This window comes from Panthera onca, chromosome B1, assembly GCF_046562875.1.
Source record: "Panthera onca isolate mPanOnc1 chromosome B1, mPanOnc1 haplotype 2, whole genome shotgun sequence".
In the NCBI taxonomy this organism is placed as follows: domain Eukaryota; kingdom Metazoa; phylum Chordata; class Mammalia; order Carnivora; family Felidae; genus Panthera; species Panthera onca.
In genome coordinates, this window is record NC_138342.1 from 130,418,869 (window position 1) to 130,430,528 (window position 11,660).

Below are 11,660 nucleotides of genomic sequence, written 5' to 3' on the forward strand. Positions count from 1 at the left end.
TTTAAATAGGGAAGAGTGTTTGATTAATGGGCTGGTTCATAAACTTTCAATTGAATTTTAAAAATCTCTGAAAGAAAAGCTAGTTTTTGTCCTTAAAATAATGTTTTTCTGTTGAAAGAGAGAGCCTTTCAACTGAAAGGCTTTGGGGGAGCCATTTGAGTTTCCAAATATATATATTTTATTCCAAACACACACACACACACACACACACACACACACACACACACACACACACCTCTATTTAGAAAGCAGTTTTCTCAAAATTTTAGTAGAAAGGAACCGTAAAAGTTATCTTAATCTGTTTCTTCACTGTACTGCTATCCTGAACTCTATCCAGTCTCAAAAATAGTTACTTAATCAGCATTGCCATGTGTCTGCCTGAAAAACCATCTCTCACTTGTCCCAAACTGAGTTCTTGATAGCCACATTTCCCCCTCCTCCACACTTGCCCTTCTCATAGCCTTTGCCATATATCGGTGTGTGGTAGCTTTATGCTTTCAGTTAGTTGTTCAGGGCAAAACTCTCGGCACCTTCTTTGTCCTTGATCCCTCCCACAGCCTCATCTGTTGGCTTTATCTTCACAGTATATTGAGAATCCCACCTCTTCTCACTGCTTCCTCTGTTACCACCTTTGTCCAGGCCACCATTATCTCACCTGGGTTATTGCTGTAGTATTCTAACAGGTCTCTCTACTTCTACCTTTGCATGTTTATTAAAGTAAATCAGATATTGTCATGTCTCTGCTCAGAACCTTCCAGTGCCTTCTCATCTCACTCAGAAAAGTAGCCACAGGCTCTATGATGACATCTAAGGTCCCACATTATCTAGCCCCCCCATTACTTACCTGACCACATCTCCTACCACACCCTTAATACAATGACCAGCCACACTGGCCTCCTTGCTGTTTCTCAAACATACCAAGCACACCATCCACCTTAGGACTAGAGTACTTGTTATTTCCTCTATCCAGAGTATTATTTATTCTTCTAGCCTCATTAGAAAACATAAAGTATCGGGGTGCCTGGGTGGCTCATTCGGTTAAGCATCTGACTTCAGCTCAGGTCGTGATGAATTCGAGTCCTGCTTCAAGTGAGCACGAGCCCCACTTTGGGTGAGCCCTGCTTCTCCCTCCTCCCCCCTCCCTCCCCCCTCCCCCACCTTGTGAACTCTCTCTCTCCCTTGCCCCTCACTCGCGCCCTCTCTCAAAAAAAAAGAAAACAAGAAAACTTAAAGTATCTTAAAGCTACTCTCTCACTTCCTTTAGGTCTTTATTCAAATGTCACCTCAGACCTTTTCTAGCGTTCTGTTTACATTGCTGCACTCTGCCATATATGTATCTCATATTCCCCATTGCTTAATTTTTCTGGGTAACACATGCCATCATCTAACATACTGTATATTTTACTTACCTTGTTTCTCTTTCTTCTCAATAGAATATAAGCTTCTTGAGAGCAGAATTGTCTTTTTGTTGATTGCTTGCATTCCAGACCCTAGACTAGTGCCTGACAACAACAGACCCTTAGTAATATTTATTGAATGAATGAACGTAAGTAACATTTTAGGTGTGGTGTTTTTTCTCTCTGAATATAAAAGGGGGATGACTAGTTCATTAGAGCACTGAATAGTGCAGATGCTCAGCAAAGTTATGATATATAGACAGACTTTATCTTTCATAACCTTTCCCTTTTTTAATAATGTAAAGATGTTAAGTACATTCAAAAGAATGTTTAACATATAGGCAAAATATGAAGAATAACAGCAACAAAACAGCCATCCACCCACCACCCAGGTTAAGAAATGAAGCCTCCTCCATGCTTTCTCTTACTTCATCCTTCTCCTTCTCCTCCCTCCAGAACCCCTATTCTGAACCCCTATTTTTTTGTTCCTGTTGGTTTTCTTCACAGTTTTGCCACCTGTGAATGTGTCATTCAGTCACACGTGTATTTCTGAACTCTGTATAAATGGAATCCTCCTATGGGTGTTCTTCTGCAGCTCGTTGTTTTGCTCTGTCTGATGTTCCCAAGATTCATCCACATTGATGCACGTGGCTGCAGTGCATTTATTTTCACTCCTATATAGTATCCCCACTGCGTGAAGAGACTGCAGTTTGTTTATCCATTCTCCTGTAAATACAAGCTTTAGTTTGTTTCCCTGTTCTTTAATGCTGAAAACAGTGCTGCTGTGAACATAATTGTCCCTGTCTCATAAAACACAGGTGCAGATTTCTCTAGGGTGTATTCTTACAAGTTAAAACGCTGTTCGGTGGGTATATGCATCCTTCATGTTACGGATTAATGCCAAGTCGTTTTCAAATGTAGTTGTACGAACTTATACAACCATCAACAGTGGGCAAGAGTTTTAACTGTTTTAAGTTTTCTTAATGTAGAGGCTATAAAATGGCATCCCAGTGTCGCTGGGCGCAGGGGTGCCAGAGAGCCTGGTTCCGAGGGTCCCAAACAGACCAGGTTTGGCCACTCACTGCTGACAGAACCCAAAGGCAAGAGAGACCAGCGGTGGTGAAACAGAAAAAGAATTTATTTCAGTGAGGCCAGTACTGGGAAGACAATGTCTCAAAGACCGTCCTCCAAAGTGCTAGAAATACTTCTCCGTTTCTGTAAGGAAAATGTGGGACAAAGGGCGATGGGTTTGTACAGGTAGGCAGTAAAGGTCAAGTCAATCACTGTCTCCGGATGAGGCTCGTGGGGTCTTGTGGGCTCTCGGCAGTCCTTGTTGCTTGAGGCGATAGTTCTAGTTCCTCACTGGATGCCTTGCCCGCGGGGTATTGTGCCTGACTTAAGAGATAAGCTGGAAAGAACTTCGTCAATTAGAGATATTGAGGTCAAAATGGAGATAGTTGAAGTCCTCTTTCATCAAGTTAGTTTTAATTTGAACTTTCCTGTTTTCTACTGAGGCTGGATATATTTTCAGATTTAATTGGCTGTCGCTGTTTCCTCCTCTGTGAAATACCCATCCACGTTATTTGTTCTTTTGGTTTGGGTTGCTTTTGGTTTGTCGAGTTCTTTACATTTTCTAGATACATAACCTTTGTCAGTACATGTAATGCAGATATATTTTCTGTTTGTAACTTGTCTTTTCACTGTCTTTGGATGAATAGAAACTATAAATTTTAATGAATTTAATTTCTCAGTCCTTTCTTTATGAGTTTTTAGTTTTGAAAAGTTCCTTCCGGGGCGCCTGGGTGGCTCAGGTTAAGCATCAGACTCTTGATCTTGGCTCAGGTCATGATCTGATCTCGCAGTTAGTGAGTTCGAGCTCCACATAGGGCTCTGTGCCAAAAGCATGGAGCCTACTTGGGATTCTCTTTCTTCCTCTCTCTCTCTGCCCCTGTCCCACTTGCACTGTAAACGTCTCTCTCTCTCTCTCTCTCTCTCTCTCTCTCTCTCTGCATGTGTGTGTCTTTCTCAAAATAAATTAAAAAAAAAAAAAACATTAAAAACAAAAAAGTTCTTCCCTATCTAAGGTCATGTGGGGACTCTTCCACCCTCTGTTAAAACATACTGCTCTTGGAGCCCTCTTTTGACCACTCCCTCATAACCTGTTCTCCAGAAGAACAGGTGACTGAGAAGAGCTCAGTTTTTAAAAACATTTTTATGTAAATAGGAATCAAATGAGAGCTAAGCTGCAGTGTCTTATTTTGCTTATTTTTTGCTAATTATAATTTTAATTGACCAATGTCTTACAAGAAAGAGATTTGGGGGGCGCCTGGCTAGCTTAGTCAGAAGACCATGCAAGTCTTGATCTCGGGGTTGTAAGTTCAAGCTTCATGTTGAGTGTAGAGATTACTTAAATAAATAAAACTTAAAAAAAAAAAAAAAACAAAGAAAGAGATTTGGTCCTGAAATTAAACTCTACCCATGTAAGGTGAACCCTGGTTATAACTTTAATTAGAATAATCTGACATTTTCTTAGTACTTATGCAAATCAGTGTATCATTTTAAAGCTTGTTTTAAAAGCGATTGCAATGTAAAACTTTTCTGTCTAGACATGGAGAAAGGTCAATATGAATTTAGTAGAAGTCTGTATTAAGAATGTTTTAAACAAATTTTATATGTAATACTATTAACTCCAATGGTGCTTACTGATGAATAATTTGGAAGAAGTGCCTCTGTGGTGCTTGAAAAATATGTTCATGTTAGAAGCACAGAATTGTGGGGTTGTAAATTGACCCTTTAAACTTCTGAGTTGTGGTGCCTTGCTCACTCAGTCAGTAGAGCATGCAACTCTTGATCTCGGGGTTGTAAGTTGGAGCCCCATGTTTGTAGAGATTACTTAAAAATAAAATCTTTAAAAAAAAAAAAAAAGTTCTTGGGCACCTGGGTGGCTCAGTCGGTTAAATATCCAACTTTGGCTCAGGTCATGATCTCATACTTTGTGAGCTAAAGCCCCGCATCAGGCTCTGCGCCGACAACTCAGAGTCTGGAGCCCATTTCAGATTCTGTGTCTCCCTCTCTCTCTGTCCCTCTCCTGCTTGTTCTCTCGCTCAAAAATGAATAAATAAACATTTAAAAAAAAAATAGTTCTTCTGAGTGATCTGTCAAGCAGAGGAATTCCTTCTGCAGCATCCCTGGCTGTTTTCTGCCTCTTGGATGGAAGGCCATGTCAAGGCAATCAGCGTTGATAAGCCAGCTGTGCCCCTGCACCTTTTTAACAAAATTTATTTGCTTAGCACACACCTTTTTTTTTTTTTTTTTTTTTTTTTTTTTTTTTCATCATGCTAGGGTAAACTTCACATCCGTTTCTTCCTTTGGAAAGGAGAAAACTGTGTCTTCTTTTACACTCATAGCACTTTTCAAACCCTCTTGACACCAGATGCCTGGGGTTTCTCCTACACCAACTGATGCTCGATCCTGGACACCAGCTGGGTATCCTCCAGTTTGGTTCAGTTCTGACACTGCCCCCATCCCCTCCACCCTCAGACACCGGTTGCAAGTCAGGTTGCCACCTGTGCTTCTGACCGTACGTTGAAGGTTTCCACAACCTCTCAATTTGGGTCATGTGCTAGAGTATCTCACAGAACTCAGGAAAACAGTTTACTTACTAGATTATCAGTTTATTACAAGGAAATATTGAAGGATACATATGAAGAGCCAGATAAAGAAGTACATAGGGGTCAAGGTCTGTAAAGTTCCTGAGCACAAGAGCCTATGTGCCCATAGAGTTGGGGGTGCCCCACTTTCTTAACATGTGGCTATATTCACCAACCCAGAACCTCTCCAAACCTCATACTTCAGAGATTTTTAAGGACTCTTCATTACATAGGAATCATTGATGAAATCATTGGCCATTGGTGAATTATTCAACCTGTAACCTCTATCTCCTCCCCAGAGGTTAGGGAGTGGAGCTGAAATTCCCACCCTGTAATCACAATTTAGTTCCCCTGACAACCAGCTCTTACCTCTGGTTTTCTAGGGGCTTTCCAGAAATCTCATTAACACAAAGTCAGGTATGATTAGAAAGTGATTGTTCCAAACAAAAGTCATTCCTCCCACCTGTATAGCTCTGGGGCTATTTCAGGAACAAGACACACACTAAATATTAGAACAAAAGTTGCTCCCTTCACTCTTACCACTTTGGAAATTACAAGGGTTTTAGGAGCTTTGTGCCAGAAATGAGGACTAAGACCAAGTATGTGTTTCTTAATGTTAAATCACAATATTACAGTCTTACTTCTTGCAAGTTCCAAATCAGTGGGTTCTAAATAAGTGAAATTTTACCAGGAAAAGTCCATGTCGTTTGAGGATTTGACTGTCCACTAGGTAGACTTAGATTCCACTGAAATTGAATGAGTACTTATTCTGTGTCAGACACTGTGCTAGGTAGTATCTCATTTCACTTAACCCTTTACAATAGCCCTGCAAATTCAGTTTGGTAATGGCATCCCTGATAAACGGATAAAGACCTTGGGCAGTGAAATTGGAAGTGACCTGTACCTGGTATCACAAAGAAAACTGGAAAGTAGTACAACTAAGATCGCCATATATGCTTTCTGATTCCAAAGCTCTTTAGGGTAATTCCTGTAAAGGAACAATACCAATAATGGGGACGTTTTACTTAATAATCTAAATGAGTAACAAGGGCACCAGGGTGGTTCAGTTGGTTGAGTGTCCGACTCCTGATTTTGGCTCAGGTCATGATCTCAGGGTCATTGGATGGAGCCCCAAATCAGGCTCCTCACTGAGCATGGAGCCTACTTAAGATTCTCTCTCTCTCTCTCTCTCTCTCTCTCTCTCTCCCTCTCCATCCCTCTGCCCCTCTCCCCCACTCGCTCACTTGCTCTCTGTCAAATAAAGAATAAATAGGGGTGCCTGGGTGACTCAGTCAGTTAAGCATCCAGCTTCAGCTCAGGTCATGATCTCACATTCCATGAGTTCGAGCCCCACGACAGGCTCTGTGCTGACAGCTCAGAGCCTGGAGCCTGTTTCAGATTCTGTGTCTCCCCCCTCTCTGCCCCTCCCTGCTCTGTCTCTCTCAGTCTCAAAAATAAATAAACCTTAAAAAAAAAATTTTAGGAATAACAAATACAAATTTGGGGAAGCTGTGACCAGTATCAAACTATGCCTAATGCAATTGTTAGGTCTTCCTAGAAAATTGGAAGTAAAAGTTTTCAAAGATACCTATATTACATTTACTCCAAAAGTGCAATTAGATCTTGGGACTGGTTAGTAGCAGTATGCCTCTCTTATTTGAATCTGTTTCCTAGCTGCTTTGTCTCCATTTCTCTCATCTCCCAACTCCTAACCTCCCCAAGTACAGGCCTTTCTTCAGTTCCTTTATTTATCACCCAGCTTAGCCTTTCCTCTTTCTAAGCCTGTTCTCCCCCTTATTCATTGTGAGGAAGCTGCATTCTTAACCTTTTTCATAGATGTACCACTTCTCTCTTATTGCATAACAAAATACCCAAAACTTAGTAGAATAGAACGGCGATGATTTATTATTTACCACAATTATGTGGGCTGGGTAGATGGGTTCTTCTGGCTTCACTTTCAGCTGGTAGGCCTGCTGGGGCACTGGGCATAGCAGAAGTGACAGGTCCTCCTTGTGAGCTTCATGGAGAAAGGCTAGACTGCGCTTCCTCTCAAGGTGGAGGCAGTCCAGGAAGGCAAGCACTTGCTTATCAGGCCTCATTTTCTAGTATTACATGGCCAGGCTCATTTTCACGGCAGAAGGCTCCCCAAGGGTGTGGATGCGGAAAGGAGTAATTCTTTGGGGCCATCATGGTAACAATCCAATATAATCAAATACTTTGCTTGCTTACTAAATTGCCTTTTAGAAACCTGCTTTCCGTATGATTATCCTGTTTCCTTAGTAATTGCTCTTAGGTTGAGGCTCATCATCTTTTGAAATAGCCCTCATATCTCAAAAGCAGAGGGCAGAGGAATTATTGTTCTGTCCCAGACTTCTCCTCCAGCCTTTCTGGAAAAAACCCTATTCTCCCAGGAGTGCCCTTTAAAAAAAAAAAAAGTTAACCCAGGGTACTTGTGCTGCCCATTTATCATACTGGCATTTTCTACTGCCCGTGTCTTACTATTCTTGTATTCTTGTATCCCTAGTACAGTGCCTGACACATGGTGTTAAATGTTTCATTGTTGTCCTTGTTGTACCCGGTACCAAAGGTTTTTATTTACAAAGGTTGCAGGCCTTGAAGGTCTGACCAGGTAAATGCAAGATGTACCTCTTTTAGTTTGTACAGATATTTTTTAGTTTTCATTGGTTCATGCTATCTGGTTTTCTTAAACTATATCCTTGCTAGAAATTTTTCTAATCTTTATCAGACGGAAAGAAGAAATTTCTTTGGTTTTAAATAACTTTTAGATAAATCAGCAATGCCAGATGCCCTCCGGGTCTGAGAGTTAGCCCAACCTCTTCTCAAGGCTTGAGATACTAATTTCCTGGGATGTCAATCCTTATTTTTGTTTCTTACTTCCCTCCTCTCTTTCCCCACCCCCTAAGGTTAAAAGCTCATAAGGGAGGGGATTTTTTCCTATTTCCCTAACACCTAAAACAGTGTGTGGTACATAGAAGGTAGTTAAGTAATAATAGTTGAGACACATCTGGGTGGCTTAGTCCATTAAGCATCAGACTTCGGCTCAGGTCATGATCCCACGGCTGGTGAGTTCAAGCCCTGCCTCGGGCTCTGTGCTGACAGCTTGGAACCTACAGCCTGCCTTGGATTCTGTGTCTCCCTCTCTCTCTACCCCTCCCCCACTTGGGCTCTGTCTCTCCTTCTCTCTGAAAAATAAATAAACATTAAAAAAAAATTTTTTTTAATGTTAGGTGAATAAATATATGACTAGAATAAAAAAACTAAGATATTTTGAGTAAACAGCAGTACTGAAAGTGTGCATAGTGCAGTCTCTTTGTGTTTTTAAATATTATGTATATGCCTAGAAAAATTCTCAAAGGAAACACAGTAAAATGTTAATAGTGATTTTTGGGTGGCAGGGGAGGGGATAAGTGCCAAAAGTATGGATCAGAAGGTTTTACTTTATAATCTTGAGTGTGTTGTTTTTATAATATTTTAATTTTTAAATCAAGGCTTTACAAATCAAAAATATCCAATGTAAATGTTTGCATTGTGTCCTTTATTAGAGGTAAATGGATGAAGAAATAGTTAGAGAGACCATGCGGGTGTGTATAATAAAGTGAATGTAAATGTCATACCACATATAAAATGCCATATCCTATTTCTTCTTAGCATTTATATCAGATGTTTTTACACCATTAAAACTATTAAAGTTCAATCTTAATAAATATTGCATTAGCTGGGTAAGTCAGAGTGTATTTTATACTTTATTGTCGAGCACTTACAGTTATAAATGAGAGCTAAAGAAACACCTTTATTCATAAATCTTTGCAATCCTTTACTGATTTCTTTAATAAAGATTTACACAAGTAGCATTACTTGGTTAAAACATACTCTTGGTATCGTTAGAAACGCTAAGTATTTGAAAACATTGGAGAGTCATATGAACTTCAAGTAAATTGGCTTTTGGGCAACACTTGCTGCCACTTGGCTTGATTCTTTGCAGGGAACTGCAGTATTTCAAAGTATCTGACCTACTCAGTTTTATAGAAGATTTAGCCTTAATGATGTCCGTACTTGGTATATAACATATACTGTAGAGTAACTGTGTAATTTTCCCTCTGCAGTAGTTAATTTTGAATATACTTATTTTGAGGGGGGATTTAATAATATTTAATAATATTTTTAATTAATGCCCTCAATAATGTCTGTGTATGGTTCAGCTTCTTAAAATGACCTATTCCCTTTAGAGAAATTAAAAAGTCATCAAAGCCTCAGTGACCCTGCAAAGCAACATACAGTTGGTGTGTGTGTGAAATACTTTGTCGTTATTAAAGCAGCTTTTCCTGATGAGAGATACACCATTTAGTTAGGACATGTAATAAGTCACCTTAAATTTCATTGCCATTGGTGTTAATGCTTGGTCTTGTAACTCTGCCCTGTTCACAGGTTAAGGTATTGCACAATCAGCTGGTCCTTTTCCACAATGCCATTGCCGCTTACTTTGCTGGGAATCAGAAGCAGCTTGAACAGACGCTTAAACAGTTCCATATCAAATTGAAAACCCCTGGAGTGGATGCCCCATCTTGGCTTGAAGAACAGTAAAAGCATACCTGGGGAAAAAAAAAAAAGTCATGTTGTTCTATTTCTAAACAAACCTAATAAGAATTAAGCAGAGTTAGGTTAAGATTAGGGAAGGGGTGACCACAACCATTGTAGTGATTCTTGCACAAACAGCTTTAATTTTTCCCTTTTTCATACTTTAACAATTGAACTGTTAAATTTGATGGGAAGGTGGGTGATTTTAATGTAAACATAATTTCTATAATCGGAACACAATAATTTTCCTTTTTGAGAAATCCTTTTGTATTGTGAGGGTTGATGGCTATTTCTGTAGTTTGAAAACATCTAATATAGATTTGCACTGACAAGATAAAAATTCAAGGTTTTTGGTCCTGGCAGTGAGGGCCAGTTGTAACTTTTCCAAAGGGAGGTTTACATGATTTGTATCAACATCAGATATTTTATATATGAATATATTCAACATCTTTGGGAGATTCATTTTCATGTATTGTCTTAAAGAAAAAAGAAACTATTTTGCAGAGTAAAATTATATGGTGTTCCTGCAGCATCCACACAGAGGCAGCAGCTCTGATGAATGACTGATTGGCTTGTGGAGTTGTGGCAAATACCTTTTTAAAAATGAATCTGTACTATTGTACTTTTGTTTAGGGGTTTTTTGTTTTGTTTTGTTTTGTTTTTTTGGGGTTTTTTTTTTTGGTTTTTTTTTTTTTAAGACGCAGGAATCACACTGTCATTTCTGTGAGGCTTTAGAGCTTAAGAGTTTGCATCACCCAAAGTCATTGGGCAGTTATGTTAGCAATTTCTTTTGATTCACAATGAAACCTGCTTAAGAGAATTTTTCTTTTTTTCTTTTTTTTTGGCAGGTGGACTTGGAATAGAAACTCTTGATGGTTTCTAGAGTAGAAATCTGTGCTTAGAATGCTAGTTTTGGGGTAAATTCCATTTTGACAGAAGTGAATTCCTAGACAGCTTTCATGGACTTCCATATGTAACAATACCGGTTAAGCCTTAAATCACAGATATGTGCCTTCTCAGATACAGTAGTTCTCATTCAACCAATGTACATAATCCATAAAGAAACCCCTTTCAGATAATGTTTGACGTGTCTATTCCTTCCTTGGAGAGGAACACCGTGTATCAGTGTTGGGTTTCTTTGTATTCGTTAAACCGTGTTTAAGGTTTATGGTAAAATCAACTTTTGAATTTGCTGTTTGGTGTTTCTTCATTCCTTTCGTGGAATGAGAAGATAGAGAAATATTTTTCATTCGAGCAATGAAAAGGTAATACGGGACAGCGCGGTGGTAACAAGAAAGGGGATTGGAAAGGCCAGTACTGTTTTAGTTGCTCAGCACTGTTGGTTGGTTTCATGTTATGTGGTTGACCTGTCTGCCGTGTGGTTCTATCAGTAATGTAAGCCTTTTAAATATAAGTTCCCTTGATTTTTGTCATAAACATAAATTAATATATCTTCATTTCTTTTGTGTTGAAATGAAGTACTTAAAATTACTGTTATACATGAACTTTGTGGACTGTAAGATTTGTTATATATGTTCAAATGCCTTTTAGCTGGCTTTTTAATTAATATGCCTGTTTTCAGTGCTTAATATGTACAATGTAATGTGATTGTAAATCATAAGCCTATTTTAAATCATTCCTTCCTGTATATTTGTACTCTGAGAGAGCCTTATTTTATTCTTCCAGCAGAATTAATACTTGTGATAGTTCCTTTACATTCCCCAGAATGTGCCTCTGGTGTGAATTTTGTATTCTTATTAAAAGTGTTTGCTGCAGTACCTTGTTTCTCTGGCTCTTCATGATTTAAGAAGCAACTCTTTGGAAATTCTGAGGACATATGTTTTGTCTTTTCCTGGCTTTAAGAAAAAACAACAAATAATTGGTTGATCTGTCACTTATAATTGCTTTTTTCTCAGTAAGTTATTCTTTTTCCTCAGTTGGAGCCCCTTTGGGGGGCAGAACATGTCCAGTCTTACCACATTTTGGAAACAATTTTACTAGCTCAGGAATTAAGCAG

General features: G+C 39.1%; 1 protein-coding gene across 2 annotated transcripts in view; it reads left to right on the top strand.

Moving 5' to 3' along the window:
• ARFIP1 (ARF interacting protein 1) overlaps positions 1 to 11,421 on the top strand; it is a 128,310-nt gene extending 116,889 nt beyond the window's left edge. For both annotated transcript variants that reach the window (XM_060653989.3, XM_060653993.3), the window contains one exon: positions 9,494 to 11,421. In XM_060653989.3, coding sequence (XP_060509972.1) covers positions 9,494 to 9,649 — 156 coding nt within the window. In that variant the 3' untranslated portion in view covers positions 9,650 to 11,421. The remainder of the gene's footprint in view (positions 1 to 9,493) is intronic.
• Positions 11,422 to 11,660: the final 239 nt, after the last annotated feature.